We start from the raw sequence: 23,348 nt of genomic DNA on the forward strand, positions 1-23,348 counted from the left end.
GAGAAGTCATTTAGTGTTGCAGATTTGAAACGTGCTATATACCCTGGATCGTCATCATTAATCCGCAGAAGTCTGCGCAAAAATGCTTCTAACGGAAGTACAGCCGAACATGTAGCATACTGTTCACTACCAATATACTCAGTAGCATCTGCAAGTGGACCCAATACCGAGACAAATTTTGACATTTTCTCCCAGTCCAACTCCCTTAGTTTATCTCCAGTGTAATTCTCGGGATGGTCAATATGATACTGCTTAATGGCATCTTTCACTTCCAGTAATCTGGCTAACATTAGGTAGGTACTGTTCCACCGCGTAGCTACATCCTGCTGCAATTTGTGAAACTTCACATCGTCAGACCTGTTAGAGGTACACGGTATATGGCTGTAATCCGTCCGTCCTATAGCAGCAACCATATTTCGTGCACTGTCCGTTAGGATACAGCTAATTTTTTCAGCAATGTTCCACGTTGCGGCAAACTCTTCATAGAAACTGGCAACATTATCAGCAGTGTGCCTTTCTTCAACATTTATGCAAGCTAAAGCGACAGACGTCAGTTTCCACTCAGAATCAGTCCAATGACCTGTTATCCCACAGTACGATTCATTGTTGGTGGAGGTCCAAAAGTCAGTAGTTAGAGCAATACTATGAATGCATTTTAGAGCTTTCTTGTGCTCATTCAACTTCTCATTGTACATCTCTCCAATGACAGTGTCGATTGTACGGCGACTGGGCAAAGTATAAGTCTGGTTTTGAAGGGCAATACGAAGCACCGCCTCTAGTCCAGCATCTTCTACAATTGCTGTTGGACGTCCAGAACTGGCAATCCAATGAGCTATTGCCACCTTCAGGTCGGCTGAGACCTTTTCACTGACAGGCTTGTTTGACTGACACGTAAATAAATTGGTGATTGATTTTATCTGAGGGGTCATCTTACGTTCACTGTCGACAACCTATTGATATTTCAGAGGATGCTTGTGCTGAAGGTGATAAGTCAGCGATGTGTTTGAGCCACGGAAAGCAAACTGTTTATTGCAGTGAACGCAATATATTTTGTCACCTTCGTCTACTTTACCATCAGCATTCAACTTGAAAACAAAATGCTTGCTTAACTTTCCAGTTAAATGTTTGACAGAAACGTTGCTTTCATTAGTTGCCGCAGCCATATTTGTAAAACAAACTTTGTTTACTTTAGAAACGGATATAGAAATGTAAGATAATGTTCCCAGGTCGGTAAGTATTTTAAAATATGACAAAATTTTTAGTCGAGATTTTCAAGATACGCGCTTTCAAAATTAATTTTATATTTATCGAATTCTATTGAAAAATTCTAAATTTAATACTCCTTTTCGTCATGGCTAATGACTTTGAAACAATTGATTTTGAAAAGTTGCGTTTAGACGTTTTTAAAACTTTTAAAACTGAAAATAACTTCTTTGCGAATGATTTATATGAAAACGATATATTTTTTTTATAAATTTTTATGCTTAACATTTATCAAATTAACAGATATCAAAATATATTGTTCATGCTAAAATTTAAATTAGGCCAAGTACCATACCACTTCACAAATAATTTCTTTATAAATAACGTTAATAAATATAATATAAGAGAAACAGGTAATCTTGAGTTTATTCTAATTGAAGAATATTAAAGTTAACTTTAATATTCGAGTAGTTTTAATACAACTAGTTGTACTTAATATATAATATATTACCTATATTGAACATAATATATATTATTCACTTGTAAGGGCTTCGTGATAAGATCAGTACGATCTTCTTGAAGTCCTGTCTGTACTATTTTAATTATAATTATAATCTCGTTTATATATTTTGACTAAGGAAACTTGTAAATATTACTATTATAAATTACGAAACTTGTAAATATATATATGTACGGCAAAAAAAAAAAAAATAAGTAACGGAAACCGGCAAAAATTAATCGAAATATTACTGATTAAAGAAATTTTAATCGATTAAATAAATTAGCGATTAATCGATTAATTAATCGTTAATTTCCGCAGCCCTAATATATTTTATATATTTGATATAATACCACAATTATAAAACAAAAATTAGTTAGCCAAAAATTAGTTAGTATTTTTTCGAATTTGATAGAGTTAGTTTTAATTTTTAAGCTCTTGATGTTTTTGGTATTAACGACGAGGTATTAGAAACTCAATTTTTTTCAGCTAATCATTTTTGTAATAATCCAGATCTTCCTATTTTTATAAACAGTAATGTACTCGATGAGTCATCTACCCTCCATCTTCTAGGATTAACTTTTATCTCCGATCTTTCTCGGAAACCATATATCAAATCCATTGCAAAATTAGCATCTCCTAAGGTTGCATCTCTTTATCGTGCTTGCCACTTTCTTACTCCGGATTCTATTCTTTATCTCTATAACTCTCAAATCCGTCCTTGTATGGAATACCGTTGCCATATCTGGGGCGGATCTTCAAATGATGCCCTTTCTCTTTTAGATAAGGTGAAAAAATGCATTGTAAGCTTAGTTGGAACTGCTCTTGCAGCCAACCTCCAACCATAATCATATCGTTGTAATGTTGCTTCTCGTTCTCTTTTCTACAAATACTATAATGGACACTGCTCTAAAGAACAATCATCTCTTGTGCCATCTACTAAAGCTCATTAATGTGAAACTCGTCATTCAATTAAGTCTCATCCTTTTGCGGTGATTGTTCTTAAGTGCTTCTTTTTTTGTCTAGTTTTTTCCTCTAACATCAGTTCTTTGGAATTCGCTTCCTTCATCTTGTTTTCCTGATTCGTATAATTTGCAATTTTTTAAGTCGTTTATTAATCGCTATATCATGCTTTATAAATTTCATCTTTTCTCTTCCAGTAACTTCCAACTCTAATAGTGGTTGCTTTCAACCTTGTTGGAAGTGAAGTTGTTGGAAAAAAAAAAAGAGCAGTAAAAATCTTTTGTAGGAATGTGTCATCAAATAAAATTTCAAATTGTCAATAAGTATGACAAGTGTCATTAATTTAAATAACTATTTCTTTTAAATAAAAGAATTATGTAAGAATTACTTGTAATTTAAGTAATTATTTCCTTGATTTTAATCGTTTGTAATTAATAATATTTGTAGGTATGTTAATGGGTTATTTTGCAATATAAATTCAGGTTGAGTTTTGTAAAAGGGAAAGTTTGATTTAGTAAAATTGGATTTCGTGAATTATAACAACGCCAAATCAAGCTAAGGTTCACGATGAAAATTGGAAATTTGGGTTCTTACTCTTTCTGAAAAAGACAGATTACTGCTCTCTAAGATCGAATATGCCAACTAAACAAAACAAAGATCTATCAGCGGTTTTCGGGTACTACAATGACTCTGTAAATCGTGTAGAACAATTTTGCGCAGGAAACAAGAGAAAAAAACATCCTCATGAAGAGCAAAGCACCATTGAGGAAGAATCAAATGTACGTTGCAGCACATGCCTCTGTCCTTTGGGAAAAGGTTTGCCCTACGAATGTTCTCAAATAAAGTTCAGGGAAACCTTCAACCTTTAGCAGCAAAAGATTGAAGGTTTTCCCTGAACGGCATGGTAAAGCAGCCGAACAAGTTGCATCTTGAGTTATTTCCAATAAAGAACTATCCCCTGAAGCAACTATTTGATTTGCTAAAGCATCTAGCTGGCCTTCACTTGCAATTACCCCAGGTAAATATTTATACTTAAATAATTTTTACATATACATTCAAAGAAAATCTTTAAAAAAAGAGACGAGATTTTTAGGGAAGTATATTTTTATCAAGTTTCTAATCACATTAAAAACAAATAATTTGAAAGTTTTAAACAAACTTTCTAAACAAAGTTCAAAATAAAGATAAAATATGTATGTTTTTTGTTTCAGATCAAAGTAGTACCCAGCAACTATCAAGCGCTCTAAAATTGTCCTCTCCATCTCTTGTAAATGTACAATTAAAAACGGGGTTAATCAAACAACAGATTAAAGAAACTGGTCAGAACTGGAAACCAAAAATCAAGCAGCAAGATGGTAGAGCCAAATTTTTATAGGAATGTCATAAGAGCAGGTCAACACTTGAGTGATTTCTTCACCTGCAGTGACCTAAAAATTGCCGACGGAAAAGGAGATTCTGGTGCAGTTTGGGTTGCTCACTGCAATGATTTATCAAGTCTTGTGAATGATGTCATTCAATCATGCAAAATTTCTGGTGGATATTTTGTTAAGCTCCTAATCGATGGTGATAAAGGTTTTCTCAAGTTTTTTCAAGCATTGTTGATATTGCGTTTAGAGTTGATACCAGCTCATCACCTTCAAAACAACCTCTCACACAAAGGACTTGCAAAAGACACAAGAGACAAGTTAAGAGACAAATTCTTGTTGCGGTATCAGAAGATTTGCCAGAAACTCACTCCAACATTGAACAAATCTGGTCACAGGTTAATGCAAATAGAGTTAATTTTATTTTAGCTTGCGATATGAAAGTTACAAATATAGTTTGTGGTCTTCAAACCCATTCAAGTATGCACCCTTGTATATGGTTTGACGTCAAATCCAAGTGTCTTGCTAAATTCGGAAACTTGCGAACACTGGGATTAATCAAATCTAGCCTCAAGTCTTTTCAGCAATCTGGCAGGGTTGTTGCTCGTGCAAAGTTGTTTAGCGATGTCATCCGAAAGCCAATCATCAGTGGGCATGACAATGTTCTGATTTTGTAAATAATTCCACTAATGGAACTGTATCTTCTTTTAGGAGCTGACAATCATCATTTTAAGATACTTAAAACTGCTTGGATAGAAGCTGTTAAGAAGCTAGCTGCACTCCACATTCAACTGTGCTTGTATTATGAGGACATGTTTGAGGGAAATGAATGCAGGAAGCTTATTAAAAATGTGGATGTGCTCCAGCAACTTGCTACAATACTTGACACAAACTCGGTTCCCAACATTCTTCATTTAATTGAACCATTCAAAAGTTTCAACTTAATTGTAAAAGCTTGCTTTAAATTGAGCCATCGGCAGGATTTTTCAGAAATAATTTAAAATTTCAAAATTTGTTATTTAATGATAGTTGTTTCAAGCGTAACACTCAAAATTCACACTCATTTTTTTTGCATTTTGGCATTTCATTTCGGCATACATTTCAGTTTATGCTTTAAGAGTTATCTAGATGTTTACGCTATGCATAAGCCAATTCAAGCCACGCTTTAAATAAAAAAATCAATATTTTTGTCAATAGAATGACAACATGTACCAACGCTTTAAATAAAAAAACCAATATTTTTGTCAATAGAATGACCATTGTCATTCTATTAACATGTACCAACATGTAGTAATAAAACATTTATAATAAAAATTATTGATATTACATAGTAGAACACTCATGTGACCTTTTTTTTTTTGAGAATAGTGATCAAATATAATATTTGGTAATGTGTTGAGGTCTTAGTAGCAAAAACTAAAACAAAATATAAACTAAAACTGCCATAAAACCTTAACCAGTAAACCAATCCGACTGAAATTTTATACCATATGCTTCATTTGCACCAGTTCAAGTTATCATAATTATCAAATTATATGCAGTGGTTCTCATTCTACAGGTGTTCTTATTATTATTGTTGCACTATAAAATTAAAATTTCACTTAATTTAAACATTTAAATTAAATAATTTTCCGCGTACAAAATTAAAAAATTTCAAAATTTGCATCACAGGGAACCTTGATATATCATCCCATATAGGTGGCGTTCTTAGGTCAGCTTGGTTGGCATTATCAGGATCCTTGCTAACCGCAATTTTATCATTGTTAGAAAAATTTTAAAAGTTTTCTTATATTATACAAACAAGATCTTTTGATATATACGATCCGTAAACTCAATTTAACTATTGTCACCAGTATCAACGTTTACACTTACAGATGTTTGTAGATAACGTTACATAAATAGATTTTTTACATTTGAATGTTACATATTGTATTTTACATTTGCACATTCTTATTCATTAAGGTAAAACTAATCCTATGTACAGTTACTTTTTTCAAAATAACCATTGCATAAATGAAAGCCTAGGAAGCTCTACCAAATATGTAATGAGTATATGTAAAATCTCAGGAAAATTATTCCACTTAATGACCAAATATGAGTCATTTTTATGTCTAACCAAGTGGAGCACAAAAATTCAATCAGTCGTTTCCAAATTTCTACAAATTCTTGGCATGCTAAAAAAGACATTTACCATCATTGATGAAAAAATGGCTCTCAAATTATATAAGACCACACCATGAATATGCAATGTCTGTTTTGGCCCCGTATTTTAAAACTGACGTAGCTTTGATTGAATCTGTTCAACATAAAGCAACAAAATGGGTTTCAAGTTTGAGACATCTTCAGTACTACGAAAGACTAAAAAGATTAAATCTACAACCACTTGAGTTTTGGCGCCTACAATTCAATCTTATCCAAATCTTTAAACTAATACATCGATATGGTATAATTAATAATATATATCAACCAAATTTTATTAACTCCTTGTCACGTGGTTATCATCCTAAAATAAGACATGAATATGTTCCAAACTGTCTTCCAAGACACAACCAACTATATAATAGATCAGCATAATTCTGGAACGAGCTACCTGAGCAAGTAACAAGTAACTACTCAACTATACTTACTCTTAAAATTAGACTAGACCACTGGTTGAGGATAACATTCGGAACGAATATTTATAAAACTGGTTGTTTAAAGCAGGTTGTTTTCCCTACTCGCTGTATATACATATTGTATGTATATTTTACGGCTGCAACTATAATGATAATGTTACACCTCCAATAATAATAAAGTTCTATTTAATTGTAATTTATTTAAATGTAATTTTTATATTTGCAGTTTTTTGGTTGTTTTTATGAGAAAGTATTCTGGTTTTCAAAATATATTTAAAGACACTTTTTAATTTTATTTAAAGCAATTTGATGCAAACCGATTGAGCAAAATCTTAAAGAAGTTCAAAAAGAGAATTCAGAAAAGTATTAAATTCTGTATAAACAAACAAAAAAATTTAAGATATCTTTTTATAACACAAGTAGAAGTAAAATAAACATAAAATAAAACTTTAAAAATTAAAAAAAAAAAGTAAACCAAAAATAAAATTTCATTTATTTTATTTAAAACCTTTAATGAAATCGAAGAACCTTTGATTGTCAAAGATTTGTATAAAAAGTTACGATTTAAGTTTTACTAATTCGCTTTAACTACGTTGAGTATTTATTTTCTTTGGAAAAACAAGTGAGTGGAAACTGACCCTAACGTTATACAAATGGAATTTTTTCATTTTAAATTATTCAATTGTTATTAACTACATATCTGTATATAAGTTTCTTGAACTTTCTATAAAAAAAGTGCTGAAAAACTTTTGCTTACTATTAACTCGACTGTAATGGCTGCCAGGAATTTCGTATCGAACCCACACGAGTGAGTACTATTAAGTTCAGCATTATTACATAAGATGGCGGCCGTGACGCAGTGGTAAGAGCTTGCTTTATAAGCAAGCGATCCAGGTTCGAAACGAGCCTTGGACATATTTTCGCGTCACGGTTTAGGAAGGAGGCGAGAACTTTCTGGCTAAATGCACTTCCGCGGTGCTCTGTGACAAGACCGTTAGGTCTTCTTGGGACACCTAAATAACAGTATTAAAAAAAAAAAAAGATTAAGATGAATCAGTTAATTTTTTATTATATTTTGATAGTAATATTATACACCTTTCCAAGATGTAATTAAGAACATCAAAGTTGTAGATGTAGATGTAAGACGAATTGAGAACATGAAAGTTGTAATTAAGAAATGTAAGAAATGTAATTGAAAACATGAAATTTGAAAATAATTTTTGAAAAATAACCTTACCCTTTAGACATTTGTTTTTGAAAGTTACGTTCTAAATGTCTTTTAAACGTCTTTTAAACGTTCTTTACGTAAGAATGTTTAGAAGACGTTTAAAAGACATTTAAAATACATTTAGAACGTAACTTTTAAAAATAAATGCCCGCTTAGTAAGGTATAATTGAGAACATGATAACTGTAATTATGCATTCGTGGTGTTGTGGTTTGAGTTCTGGCTTCAGGTCCGGAGGTTTGTGGTTCGAAGCCGGCTTTGGCCATAAATGCGTTATTGGTAAATAAGGGGAAGTGAAGCTCCTGGTTAAATTCTATTCCGCGGTGCTCTGTGATAAGACCGTTAAGACTTCTTAGAGCACCTAAATAAATGATTAAAAATAAATAGAAAAATATTATAACATAAAAATTTAGAAAAATTAAGCGTTATGTTTACCGTTATGTTAGTAAAAAATATGTCTTTCGTTATATCCCCCCAAAATTATATTTATAAATGTTAATATATGAAAAGTTATGTTTTACCGATATGTTACCCGTTATGTTAGTTAAATTACATAATAATATGGCATCACAGAAATACTTTTTTTAATAAAACGGGAATTCGGAAAATTGTTTATATTGACAGCTTAATCTGTAAATGATATAACTCCAGTAATCTAAACTGAGCAGAAACAACATAAGTATATACTTTTTTTGTTTGTTTTTTTAGGTGCCTCAAGATGATCTAACAATCTTGTCACAGAGAACCGCGGAAGAGCATTTAAATAGGAAGTGTACGCCTCCTTTCTGACCAATGGCGCAAAATATACCCAGAGCTCGCTTCGAACCCGTGATTACTTGCTTCTAAAGCAAGCGCTCTAACCACTGCGCCACGGTCGCTTTGGGGCATTTCATATGGGCATTTTATCAATTTTACAAAAAAGTGGAGTCATCTTACTTGCGGATTAAGCTTTATATGTTAAAGATAATTTTCTATAACCAATAAGCTGAGCGCTCAAACAGCTTTCATATTAACTTTGTTCATTAGTTATTTAAAATTACGTTATCATTATTATATTTTTTTATATTTTTGGTTACTGAGGCTCATACTTTTAATATGAATTATTGCTAAATAATTGATTGGTTTCCGTTTAACATTATTAAATAACACTATTAATTGTATGTATGGTATAGTATGTATGTATGTTTATATACATGTATGTTAGGGTACATCGTACTTTCAAAACTTTTGATTTTTAATTTTCCGGATAATTTTTATGGCGCCACTATTTGTGAATAATGACTTTGGGAAAAAAAAATTAAAAAAAAAATAAGTTTTACCTATGCGGGATTGCAGTTTTTGAAAAAGTAAAATTGATTAAGTAAAATTAAGAAAAAAAAAGAAAAAGAAAGAAAGTAAAATTACGTAAGTAACTTTAATTTTTATCAAAAAGTAAATTACGTAAGTAACTTTAAACGTTTAATGTAAATTTACATTTCTGTACAAGGGGTCATTCATAAATGATGTCAGTAAATAAAGAGGAAGGGGGGAGGGAGGAGGGTGGAGGGAGTGCTGGAAAGTTTGACACTAATTGACAATGGGGAGGGGGGTGTTGAGGCCAAAATGTCAATTTAAATAATTTTTTTAGTTTTAATGAGCAGATTTTAACGGTATTTACATCTACTAAATGGTATAGAAATGATGTTTTTTTTGTGGGGAAATTAATATTAAATGCGGGGAGCTTGATATTATATTTTATTAAATTATTTATAATATAATATTATAAATTAATATAATAAGTTTCCCAGAGACATTAAATAAATAACAACTACTAGCGTAAAATAAAAATTACTATCGTTTTAATATATTACCATCGTTTAATATATTACCGTTTGACTGCGAATCAAATTATGTTAGAAATGTTAACTCTTTGTATATATAATTCACAATCATTATTCGCTCCCTAGCGGATTATAAAATTCAAAGTAAAAGTGGTTCAAAGTAAACTCATAAAAGTAAACTCATAAATTTGTCACTTTTTGAAATTAAATTGTCGTTATTTCAAATACGAAACTCTAATTGCTCTCAAGTTGATTGTAAAACGTGACGCAATGCAAACACATAAAGTCTATTAGTAGACTAGAAAGAGAAGTGAATTCGTTGCTGAAGCTGAAGAGGATGATTTGAAAAAGAAAAAGTATGATCAAGCTCAACAGAAGAAAACCAGAGAACTGAAAAAAGCTAGAATGGAGGAAATCTGCTTGGAGCATCCAGAAGTCAAAGAAAAACTAAAAAACAGAAAGAAACCTGGTCGACCGTCATTAGAAGTAGATCAACCTCTTTTTTTGAAGGCGATTATGTATATTGCTCTCCATGGTTCGTCCGCTGATGAGAGACGTCGGTCAGAGGTTCTTCGGGTAATGATAGCTTAGCTATGTTTGTTAATATTGTTTTTGTTAGAATTTTACTCTTAATTAGTACTTGCACTATTGTAAATATCCTTGAAATGTTAACAACTAATTTAAAGATTTGATTTGAATATAATTTAAAAAATAAACCCCGTTTTCTGTAAAAAAGTTAATTATATCCAAATATATTTCTTTATTATTTAGAGCATTGAAACTCTCGATGAATTGACATCCGAGATGAACAAAATTGGGTTTGCAATCAGCAAAAACGCTCTCTATACTCGTCTACTTCCGAGAAGTTACGGAACAGTAGAAGGCCAAAGGCACGTCAAAACAGTCCCTGTTAGATTGATCAGTCCTCAGAATGAATCTCATTTAAAACATGTTGACGGACTCTTTTGCAGTTCAACTATAAAATATGTGGAAGAAGTTTGTTCTATTTTAGGACTATATGAAGTGTGTTTCATTAACCAAGACGACAAGGCTAGAGTGCCAATTGAAATCACACCAGCCAAAAAACAGGCGCCGTTGTTGATGTATTTGGAGTACCGGGTAACTCTCCCGGACCACGACTGGGTCGTGGCTGCTAAACACAAGCTTATACCATCTGTATACGCTGTAATTACGATCAAAAAAGATGGTCTCGGAAAAACAGATGCTGTTACTTATTCTGGCCCTACCTACATTGCTGTTCGATCAGAAAAACACCCATCCTCGACCACCTTCGCTCATGGATTAGACTTTCAGCGGCTCTTGGATATCAAAGAATTCGACTCTATTACCAGAGATCCTCAAACTATTATGGTTAAGCCTATCGTTGTGTTTAGCGTCAATGGAGGACCCGATAAAAATCCCAGATAACAGAAAGTAATTGAAATCGGGATTCACCATTTCTTGAAGAATAACCTTGACGCTCTTTTTATCATGACGAACGCACTAGGCCGCAGTGCATTCAACAGAGCTGAGCGACGAATGGCACTTCTAAGTAAAGAATTATCTGGGGTGATTCTTCCGCACGAACATTACGGAAATCATCTTGATTCTCAAGGTAATTGCATTGACAAAAGTTAATTTGTAAAAATATTTATATAATTTTTAACCTATAATAACCAACATATCTTTTTAAATCAGGCAGGACAATAGATGAAAATTTAGAAAAACAGAACTTTGGTTTTGCTGGACAGGCTTTGGCTGATATTTGGTCTGATCTACAAATTGACGGTTATCCAACAATTGCAGAGTATATTGATCCAGACAAATCAGAGATTTGAGTCAAGGAGCCTTTTATTACAAGATCAACGTTGGGTTGCCGATCATCTTCGTACAAGTCAATATTTTACTCAAATTGTGAAATGTGAAAATCGTTCATTTGTCAAACTATTAGAAGCTCTTACTTTACTCTAATTAGAGCAAGATTTCTTCCGCTACCTGTCAGAGTTTGACAGGGGTCAACCAAACGAGAGACGGGCTCAATGCAGTAGATGTCTCAGAAAGAATTGAAAGTATTCTTCCTCGTACTGCCATAGGATTTTCAATTTTGCCGTATGATGCGTTTTGTCCATCAATTCAGTCTAGCCAAGCTGATAAAATCTGTAAAAAGTGCAATATCTACTTTGCCTCTCAAGCTATGTTGAAAAAGCACGCTTCTATCCATTCTTCTGCTATAATACTCCCTCTAAGCAAAAGGGTCCAACCTGTTCGTATCACTGCCAAGCGTCAGACAGAATTGGCAGTCATCGCTATGCAGAAGAGTTCGGAAACTGCTGAATGGTTAGATGAAAATGAAGTTGACGCAACGAATTTGATTGTACCTCAAGAATACGATATCCTTTTAGAGCGCGGAGAGCATTCACTACCTATTGTTTCAATCGATGATCACTACAACAACCCACGGAAAGATTATATTAAAGATATATAATACTATTTGCTTAGTTTTAATGAGATATCGACTATTATATAATATAATTTGATGAGATCTACTATTATATAAATGTATAATTTTGTCAGAAAAAAAAATCAATAGTTTTTAAGCATTTTTATTGTTTTTTAGGGGGAGAGTACACAAAAACTGACATCATATATAACGGGGGTTGGCCAAAAATTGACAGAGTTTGACAAAGGGGGATGGGAAGTCGAAAAATTGAGAAAAAATACTGACATCATTTATGGATGACCCCTAAGTAATTAATTTTTTTGAAACGACTTTTATTTTATAATGTAAGTTTTTTTACTTTCAAAAGTAAGTTGTGCAAAAAATGATTACATCAAAAAGTAATTTACTTTTACATTTAAAAGTTAATTCCTTTTGAAAATACATTTTATAAAAGTTCCTCAAATTGTAATTTACATTTACCTATAAAAGTAACTAATTAAAAATAAATTATATTGAAAAAAAACTTGCATATGAAAATAAATTACGTAAAAGTAATATGCTACCAAATGTAAATTAAATTTACAAAATAATATAATACTTTTTAAGAAGGAATTTTTTATTTTAAAAGTAATAACAAACCTTTATAAAATAATTTAAAATAAGATTTAAATTACATAAGCTTACATTTTATATAATTTGTAAAGTAAATTAAAAGTAATTTATATAAAATAAGTAAATAAATTTACTTATATTCTACAATAAATTTGACAGGATCTTGTACAACAGTAATGCAAAAAAGTAAAGTCTAGAATTCAGGCAAAGCTGAAACATGGCAGTGAGAAAGCGCATATACCTTTGAGAGACTCAGAAAGGGTAGACTATTTGAAAGGCATAATTGGCATAATTGTTAGTTCTTTTTACAGGTTTTTTGCGTAAAAGTTTTTATTATTGAAAAACTAAGGAGGGAAAGTTTAAACCAGTCCTGGATTATGGGGGCTGCAACCTCATATCCCGCAGATTTAGGAGTTCCGATATTTTTAAGAGGATGCTTAATTTTTGTAAAGTTTTTTCGCCACTTTAATAAGAAGAATGATCATATGCTCAAAAGCATCCCCAGACCCTGCAAGTCCTAATCCGGCACTGGTTTTAAGAACTACGGCATTTTATAGGCGTGAAAAATTTAGAACCATTTATGTAAATATCTTTATCTGCGTGTAATATCAGTGGCCTAACTACAGCAAGGCCAGTGTAAGCAACATTTACTGTCCCTCAAGCAACTAGGCCCAAGGCCGCGAGGTTTAGGAGCCTTAAGATGTATTAAAGAGTTTTTTTGTTGTTTTTTTAGTAAAAGTTATTGTTCCAGAGAAACAGCAATTGGACACCTGGATCAGTGTAAATACTGGCCGAAAATATTTTCTACGCCACTGTGTTATATACGTATAACCCAAGCAGTAGCTAAACAATGATTTATACGTAGATTAAGAAATAAAATTTGTGGTAATGGGAGCCTGGAAAAAAAATACCCCAAAACATTTACCATCCCTACCCCAAATGTGAGGGCAGCATATTAGTAACTTTGATTTTTTATTTTCTTACACAAAATTTAAGTCGATAGGTTTAAAATTCGAAATTCAAAGTTTATGATCAAATTTACACCTAAACTGAATACGGTGGTTGTTTCAACATTTTCCTAAACATTCTACTGTGGTAAGTATCTTCTTATTTATATATAGTTCATTCCACACATAAATAGCTATTAATAAATAAACAAACAAACAAACAAACAAAAAATTCATTTCTGTAAGTGGTTGTTATGACCAGGGCCGACCAGGGCCATCCAGAACGAAGGGTGTAGGGAGTATTCCCTCCCCCAAGCTGTTATTTATGCATTTGAGTACATTTAGCATTTCAGTTGGCAAATTTTGAAGTATAGTTGGCAAATATCAAATATTGAGGACCTTTTATTTTTGTGTGTGTTAGTTAGCAAAAAACTAATACACCCCCTTTCAAAAACAAAACTCTAGTTAGCAACAAAAAACTCTAGTTAGCAAAAAACACATACACCCCCCTTCTCCTCATTGAGAGACCTCTTCGGGATTTTTTTCGATTAGTTTGTTTTAGTATTAATTTTTGAAAAAAAGCTTTGAATAGGCGTTTAAATGCCTTTTCAAAGCATTCTTTCTAAAAAGTTATAAACCCCAACTTTAAAAAAAAACAAAGTATTAAAGAAAAAAAATAAGGATACAACACCCCTTGCCCATGGAACAAATTCAACATGCATGTTCATCGGGACAACACAAATGGTGTCAAGATAAAGTAAAATCAAAGAAAAAAAAAAAAAGAGATGCTAAAAAGTGAAGTTTTCCAGTTGGCTCTGAAAACAATTTTAAGATGTACGTTTATTAAATTTACACAAATGCTGGAAGTTTCAGAGCTCTAGCTAGTCTGGAAGGTAGTGAAAAATCAATTGCAAGGTTCCGTGACAACTGATAGCCGACAAACAACTTGTGAAGTCAAACTAACGTTTGAAAAAAAAGTTACAATTTTATTCTAAAGCACTATTTTAATTGAATAAGATTTTATTTTTCTAATCATCCTTGTGCAAGTTGGAAACAAAAAAACATCAACGCAACAAAACGGAGCTGTTCAATCTTCTACTATAGGTTGTGTGCACCCTAATGCCCACAACCTATAGTAGAAGATTGAACAGCTTTCCTTACCATCTTTTTTCAAATAGATTGCGATAAAACGCAATAAAATAGATAATGATAAAACCCAATAAAGGATTATATCTGATAAACACTCCTTCAATCATATAAATTATATCGATGTCCTTGCGGATACCAAAAATATTATATTTCGCCATATTACCATAACAAAATATTTGATCGAAAAGACAAGTACAAAGAAAAAAAACTGGAGAAAAAGCGCGTTCTAACGAACAGTGACTTAGTCAAAGTTTAAACATGCATGAATTACCCATAGCGTAGAAATTATGCTCCCTTTCTCTCCCCTAATCCCGCCAATGTTTCATTATGGCCACTAATCTATTTCTGCTCAACAAAAAAAAGAAATTAAAAACCAATGATTGTTTAGCAGCTCCTATTAGCACTCATGTGGCAATGATCCCGTCTCTACACTACTGGTATACCCACATGTTAACTACATTTGCCCCTAATTATAATAGAACTACCCTTTATGATATACGTGAAAAAATCTTTTCCCGATGTTCCACCACAAACACTGCCCACATACATCAGAGTATTACCTGAAGTATTACCCAGAAGTACCCCAAACAGGCAATGGATTTGAATACGCTCAAAATCTCAAAATTTATGTTAAATCAACATGGAATGACTGTTCTTTGAAAAAGTAAATTTACTTACATTTTACATTACTTACATTTTACTTACTTAAAAAGTAAAGTATATAACTTCAAAAAAAAAATTTACTTTTATTTGTAATCGTAAATAACCATTTTTTTCAAATTACTTTCACTAAACTGTTTTTGCTAATTAGTTACTTTTACACGTAAAAGTAATTTTTTGTTACGATGTAGTTTAATTTTACTTTGTAAAGTAAGTGTTATGTTTTTTAAATATTATATTTACGTAAGTTTACTTCATAAATAAATTTTTTTACATATAAAAGTAAATTACATTTCGATGTAAATTTTTTACATAATTATAACCAAAATTACTTTTCAAAGTAAATTACTTTACACGACTTACCATTAAAAGTAATTTACATTTACAAGTAAAAGTACAAATGCAAATAACTTTTACTTGTAAAAGTAAATTACTTTTACAACAGTTACTCATTTAAAAAATTTAAACTAATTAAGTTTTATAAGTTATATAATTTATGTAAAACAAAACGAATTACTTTTTGTAATGTAAGTAAATTACATATTTTTATATGAGTTATGTAAAGTAATTTACGCTTAAAAGAAATTCGCGTTTTTACATCAAAATAAGTAAAAGTGTCATCCCTACTCTTAAATTATATACTCCAACTTATTTAAAGGATTGTTTTACTGGCCCTAGTACAAAGGCTCTATCTAAAGTTAATGGCATAAAAAGAATTGAAACATTTGAACCTATATAACAGCTGGAACCTTTGATTGAACATCCTGAAGAAATTCCCAAAAACAATGTTTTTTTCTTATATTGTTATTTAGGTGCCCCAAGAAGACCTAACGGTCTTGTCACAGAGCACCGCGGATGTGCATTTAACCAGAAAGTTCACGCCTCCTTCCTTACCGTGACGCGAAAATATGTCCAAGGCTCGTTTTGAACCTGGATCTCTTGCATATAAAGCAAGCGCTCTAACCACTGCGCCACGGCCGCATGTTGACAATGCAGTGCTTTATTATAAGTTGGTATAACGTTTATCTACTGACCAAATTGACATAAATCTTTCCAAGGCCAAGTGTAAAAATATTTGCCATAGCAGATGTCTTGCCACAACAGATCGCCACAGCAAAAGCTTTCATTTTTTTCTATATGAGTGAGCACACGTTTACTGGTGACGTTTTTTAAAAGTATCATTTAATCGTTAAATGGGTAGCACAAGTATATTTTCATATGTAATATAAAATAAAAGTGAAGCACAGTATTGTTAATGGCCATGTCACAAAGTAACTGTGTTGTATGGTATGGAAATGTTTTGAATTTCCTTATCTTGTCTTTTCAGCAGTCACAACATTGTTACTAATTATGTCAGTGTATTCTGCAAATAGAGTGCTCCATGTTCTTAAAGAACAGAGCAATAATAAATTAGTACAAATTCCTTCCTGATGAACCTACTGATGGTGAGACATAATGTTGAAGATAAAAGTTAGATAAGTGTTTTTACTAAATTATATATATATATATATATATATATATATATATATATATATATATATATATATATATATATATATATATATATGTATATATATATATATATATATATATATATATATATATATATATATATATATATATATATATATATTTATATATATAATTTTTCTTTCTTTTTTTTATTTTAAATTTTTTTATTTTTATTATTTTTTTTCTTCTTTAACATTTTACAATTAGCCTTTTTTTCATGTTGTTTCTTATATGATACGGATATTTAGAAGCGTTTCTTAAGGGTCTCGATAGTAAGGCTAATTTATGCATTCTTACATCTACTTCAGTATACTTTTTTTTAATTTTAGTACGTTGTAAACATTTTTAAAAGGCGAAATAAACTAAACCAAAAAAAAAAAAATAATAAACGTTCCTTATAATTTTAGACCAGATTGTTTCCACCGGGTTTAACATTGGACTGTAAGGTACCAAAATTAAAAAATGAGATGCTGAATTTTTAAACAGTTTTTCCAAACAAATGCAACAAAGAACATTATCTGTTACGGCGACTAAATCCTGATTCCCGGATGTAAACCACTGGTTAAACATAAGCAACATCCACTCGTTATAAGAATTTGCATTAAATGATCTTCTGCGAATTCCTGTCATGATAACATTCGTTGCTGATGTAACTGTAATCAAATGTATGTTTGAAACTCTTGGATTAGGTACTTTCATTATAGCGCTTTTTCCTTTTCTGGCGTGTCCTTTCATTTTTCTAGAAAAAAGGGTTTGTTTTATCCAATTAGACCAATCTGACAATAATTTTGTGAAAAAGTTTTTAACAAATTCAGCTTGTTTTTGATTGTTTTTATAACTGTCATTGTAGAAGACTCTTTGAGCTTTTATAATGAAAAAACTTTGATTGTTATTGTGCTGGTGCTTATATTAAATTGTCCTAATACCTTTGTTTTGATGGCTACCAATGTCAGTTGACAATCGCTTTCAATCCATGTTAACGTTTCTTTGATTTGATCTTTGGCCAATATTTTTGGTTTAAAACCTACTTTTCCGATAAAATTTGAATTTCCGTTGCGAACCTAATCGTTGCTGTCTTATTTGACACACATTTTAAGTTTGCGCCAGAGTCACCTAACTGTCATTTCGCTCAGCACATTCAACAACTCTTTTTCTGTCATTTGATGAAGATAAAGTGCAATATGTTTTTTCAATTTATTTGGTTATACATATTATATGCCGACAAATGGGACAAGTTAAATTTGATTGCTCCAGAAGTGGATGTAAATAAATTTGGTAAAATAAATGTTTAAGCGTATTTAACTTAATGACAGACTTTCGGGTCATAGTGTGTTTACATATAACACAACGATATTTCAATTCTATTATTATTTCACTGGTGCATTCACTAACTATAACTTGTTATTATTAACTTATTTAAATTCATGTCCAAGACCATTTAAAATAGCCCATAAGCTTATTCAAGTCCAAGACCTTATGCAATAACCTATAAGCTTACATAATACATTCGCAATTACAACTTACATATTCTTAATTACATATTACGATTTCTATATTACATGTTTTGTTTCTGAATTACATATTACGATTTCTAAATTACAACTTTTATGTTCGCAACCAAATCGTTTATTTCAGAAACTCGTCAAGTGACATTTTTTTCAAAAATAATACTATTATATAGTATGCTTGGCCCAGTTGAGTTATACCGTCTTATGCAACACCGTCTTGTGAAACACGTGAACTATTAAGTCTTTCAAAGGATTGTATTTCAACTCAAATTTACATCTATTGAAGAAACTTATGAAATTTGGAAGTTTTTTTTTAGTCTTCTAAAAAAGCGCACTTGACGGGTTTCTGAAATAAGTGATTCCCTTGCATCTTGAAAAAGTGTAGTTTTATTATAATTTAAAGCCATTTTTAAAATACTTTGATAAAATCTGTAATAAGATTTTATTAAAAATGTGATAAAATATCACTACAAGTAAGTTTCTGCAACATTGTCTTGGCGTTAGTATTGTTTATTGACTCAAATAAGATATTTGATACAGGTAAAAAAAGTCACTATAAGTAAGTTTCTGCAACATTGTTTCTGTGTATTGTTTATTGACTCAAACAAGACATTTGATACAGGTAACAAAAAAAAAGAGCAGAGAAAGAGTGGTCACGAAATAACAAAAAATAGACAAAAAAACAATGATTGGTACACTCTACGCGCATCCAGAGCGTAAAAAATATATTTTATCAAGACGATTCTTGATAAATTATAAGATTCTTTTTCGATGTTATTGTGAACTTATCATCACATTTAAAAAAACCTTTTTATTTTTACTTCATTTTTCTTTACTAGAAAGTAGATTACGTCAAACTTTATGAAATAAAAGTTTTTAATTACGAATTTCTGAAATTTTCTCATTTGACAGAATGCATGACTTGTTTTCTTCTGAAAAATTTTAAAGACAATTCTTTTAAACATAAAAAACATACGTTAAAGATTGAAATAAAGTCGAAAAAATTAATTACTTTAAAAAAGGTTTACTAGCACTTATTCTCTAGCAGAGGCCTTTACACTTATCACTCCTTTGATGTTTTTACTTTGCTCAACATTTTATATTTTTAAATAAAGCATATTTTACACACAACCATACAACGATAAAATGTAGTGTCTCCGTCACTCTCTATCAAACGCTTAAAAACGTTACTAAAACACATATCAACCAATATCATAAATATCATATTTATAAAAATTCCATTTAACTCTAACTATGGTACTGAACGTTTCTTACCTTTTCTTCTTTCTTTGCAAAGTTGTTTTAAATATTTAACTTGAAATTTTGAATGAAGAAAAATGATAAATGCTTTATAAGAGAAAAATTCACAAGCAAACACATTTTTGTTAATCTCGAAGGTTACACGAGTAAAACTGGAAAAAAATGTAGATTTAGGATGAAAAAATAATATCAAAGACAACGAATGTTTTGAAACATATAGAGAATCAAACACTATACCATCAGTGATAATTAACTCAAAAAATATATAAATATTTTCCTTTCGTAGCATAAAATAATGCTTCACTGTTAATTTGCAAAAAAATATTATTTGAAATTTTAAACGTTTTCTTTTAAAAATAATTTAAAAGTTTTACGCAATAAATTCACACAAATTAAAATAACATAAACAACATAGGACTCTATATAAACTAACTTAAAGATTTTTCTTAATTTAACGACATAAAATTTACAAGAATATGTAAAAAAAAATTATATATTTAAAAAAAATCTTATCAGTGAAAAATAAAAATCAAGCTATAAACCACTTGATTATTTTGGATTACCACAAAAGACACGGAAAGCAGATAAAATATATTATTTACACACGATGCTTTGCTATGAAACTTTTTTGATGTCAATAATAATAAATAATTTGATGTTTTAAAATTGATATTCATTTTAATATTCACAAAAAAATTCTATTGATAACACAGTTAGATAGAGATATAGAGTAATGGTAGCAAAATTATGATTGCAATTATTAAAATAGATTTGAAGAAAAAAAAACGATTTAAAGAAAAAAAAAGTTTAATATTTAAACTTACAAAATAAAAAAAAAGAGAAGAAAAAAAAAAGAAATTAAAACTTTATTGCTATCTAAAAATTGTAAAAATGTACAAAATGCGGCTTGATTTTTAACTACGTTGATTTAACATTTTCATTAATTCCATACACTAAACCAATTTTGTAAAAGAGTTTGCGAATAACAGATCGCAATTCTTTTTTAAGTTCAAAGTTAAAAAGATCGCAAAGGTGAGCGTAGTACCATGTAACGTGACGCACAAACTAAAAGTAAAGCAAAAGTTGTTTACCAATAATGTACTATATAATACAGTATAGAGTTCTCTACATTTTCCCTAACATTTGATAAAAAAAATAATTGTAAAACAAAAGCTAAATTGAAATTAGCATGCTTGAGCTAAGATCAAAAAAAAAACCTCATCTCAAACTTCTAATTATTTATAATAATCATAGATTTTGTAGAAACCAACGATACTACTCATATTCGAGACAACGTCTTAGTCAGACTTGACTTGAGCTGAGTCTAGTAAGTTTTCTTATCAAACTCCAATTCCAACCGTCCTTCACGACTGCAAACGTGAAAAAAGAAATCTTTTTATTACAAAATAGCCTGCCTAAACCCTAAGTTGATGTATGTATTGCTCCAATAGCTAAATAAATCAGTCGATGTAAGTACAATACACCAATCTCTATAAACCCCAGTTTGCAAACGTGAAAGATGCGTAAGATCAAAATTAGTATTTGAAAAGTGTTCTGTAAACTCATAATGAAACTAAACTCACGCGTTCATTTTCAAGTTTCAGAATTTTTGTCAGTATCAAAACAAGAACTGGTGTCCAAGCATCTCGGTGATTGGTTGAGTCTAGTAAAGTAAAATATTCGAATGCTTCCTTTATATAACTAAAAAAAAAAAGAAAAAATATATACATACATAATAGATTAAGAAAAACAAATATAAATAGATTAAGAAAACAAAATAACTAAAAACATCACACAACAAATAATAAACCCTAGTACCATTTCAGCTTTTCTTCTACAACAATGCATACATTGGAAAACGAGTTTTCACTGTACATACGAAACAAAATTCGAATTAAGCATGCTAAACTTGTTGTTTCTTGTTTCAAAAGATTAGGACGAGATTGTCCTTTAGTGAAACCTATCCGAAAAAAATATTTAAATACAGTTAACATCGATTTAAAATTTTATGCACTACAAAATCGCAATCAATCAAACAATCAATCAAAATAACGGAAAATAACGAGGAAAGTGTTTTTGACGTATGTATTTTGGAATGTATTTATGTATTTTTGATGTATGGCCGGAATGCCGAAATTTATTTTTTACCTTTTTTTTCAAGACATGTGACACAGGCTGTGTAAATTAAATCAAAAAATCGTACAGGGCAAAAAATAACTATAGGTAAAAAATACAAATTTTTTAACAAACATAATGTAATTTTATTATGCAATAATCAATTATGTAAGGATTTCTAGAAGTTTAAGAATATTGTGGTGCAAAAAGTGTTGCTATCCAGTTTTAGGCAACAAACTAGCTCTTTTTTCATCAAAAATGTTACCTGCCTCTGAGAATAGCCTCACTTTAAATGTTACTTAAATTTTAAATAATTAAAAAATATAGGATGCCTAATAGAGTAAATATTTCAATTTAACTTAATTGGAAAAATAGAAAACAAAAAAATAAATCTAAATCTAAATATTATGCAGGTTAAAACTTTCAATAAATAAAATTATAAAGAACAAATAAAAACAACATACTAGATTTTAGTGTCCGGACTCTCGATTCGATATAAACTAGTTCGGAACGGAACGGAATAAAAATTTTATTCCGACTAACGGTAAAAATCTGCTTCGAGAAAAAAAAATCTTTCTCGAAAGTCGGAAATTTATCGAATTTTTCGAGAATGTTCGTAATGTTTCGGCAATCATACTTTGTCAAAAAATTGTAAGTTTATCATTTTTTTGTCGAATTTTTTTTACTTTAATCCACAACATTTTTGAAGTAATTAGCAGATTTAACAGATAACAGATAAAGATTTTTTATATCCAAATAGGATATAAAAAGTCTAAGGCATAAATTAACAGTTCTAATTGTTAGTTTTTAATTCCACAGCTTTTTACAGAAATAAAAATATTTTATGATAAAACAAGCTTTATTTATTGTAATAGTTAATCAGTGGACCTAAAATTCAACTTTTTTATCACTTTTTTAATCTTTTATATCACTTAGAGGAACTCCGCATTTGAGCTTTGACCTTCTCTGGCTTTTGACTGGGTTTGGAACAAATCCTCTGGTCTAATGGACACTCTTCTTTTTTTCTGTTGTGAACCTTGTTCTGATGATTTCCTTCTTTTTAGAGGTTTTGGGGTTGATGATGCTTCTGGTGGTTTACAAAACAAAAATTTTCTTCACCCTTTATATTCAACAAACTTAGAAATATTTTAATTTTAATAAAATTAAATTAAAATTAAAAATTATTAACTGACTATTATACAAAATTAAATTTTTAATAATAATGGTCTAGAAATTATTAAACAAAGATTACATCAAATTTTAATTTTTACCACAAAAAAATTAAGAAGTGAATTCAACTAAAGTTATTAATTAAAATAAAATAAAAATAAATCATAAAAATTAACAAAGAACAATAAAAAATTTGTAAAATTTAAAGGTAAAAAAAAGTAAAATGTATTTAAAAACATAGTCGTCAAAAATGAAAATCATTGTAATCTATGATTTTTTTCGAAA

The 23,348-nt window shown here is 30.4% G+C and overlaps 2 protein-coding genes across 2 annotated transcripts in view; both read right to left on the bottom strand.

The window, feature by feature from the left end:
* LOC100201155 (zinc metalloproteinase nas-11) overlaps positions 1 to 19,932 on the bottom strand; it is a 95,120-nt gene extending 75,188 nt beyond the window's left edge. The window contains exon 1 of the mRNA XM_065813477.1: positions 19,794 to 19,932. The gene's annotated coding sequence lies outside the window, so the exon portion shown is untranslated. The remainder of the gene's footprint in view (positions 1 to 19,793) is intronic.
* Positions 19,933 to 20,084: 152 nt separating this feature from the next.
* Positions 20,085 to 23,348, bottom strand: part of LOC100214290 (brefeldin A-inhibited guanine nucleotide-exchange protein 1) — an 89,173-nt gene continuing 85,909 nt past the window's right edge. Inside the window, exons 32-34 of the mRNA XM_065813475.1 lie at positions 21,597 to 21,738; positions 21,362 to 21,479; positions 20,085 to 20,843 (exon numbers count right to left, since the gene is read on the bottom strand). Coding sequence (XP_065669547.1) covers positions 20,697 to 20,843; positions 21,362 to 21,479; positions 21,597 to 21,738 — 407 coding nt within the window. The 3' untranslated portion in view covers positions 20,085 to 20,696. The remainder of the gene's footprint in view (positions 20,844 to 21,361; positions 21,480 to 21,596; positions 21,739 to 23,348) is intronic.

The sequence above is a fragment of the Hydra vulgaris genome, chromosome 12 (genome assembly GCF_038396675.1).
Source record: "Hydra vulgaris chromosome 12, alternate assembly HydraT2T_AEP".
Lineage (NCBI taxonomy): Eukaryota > Metazoa > Cnidaria > Hydrozoa > Anthoathecata > Hydridae > Hydra > Hydra vulgaris.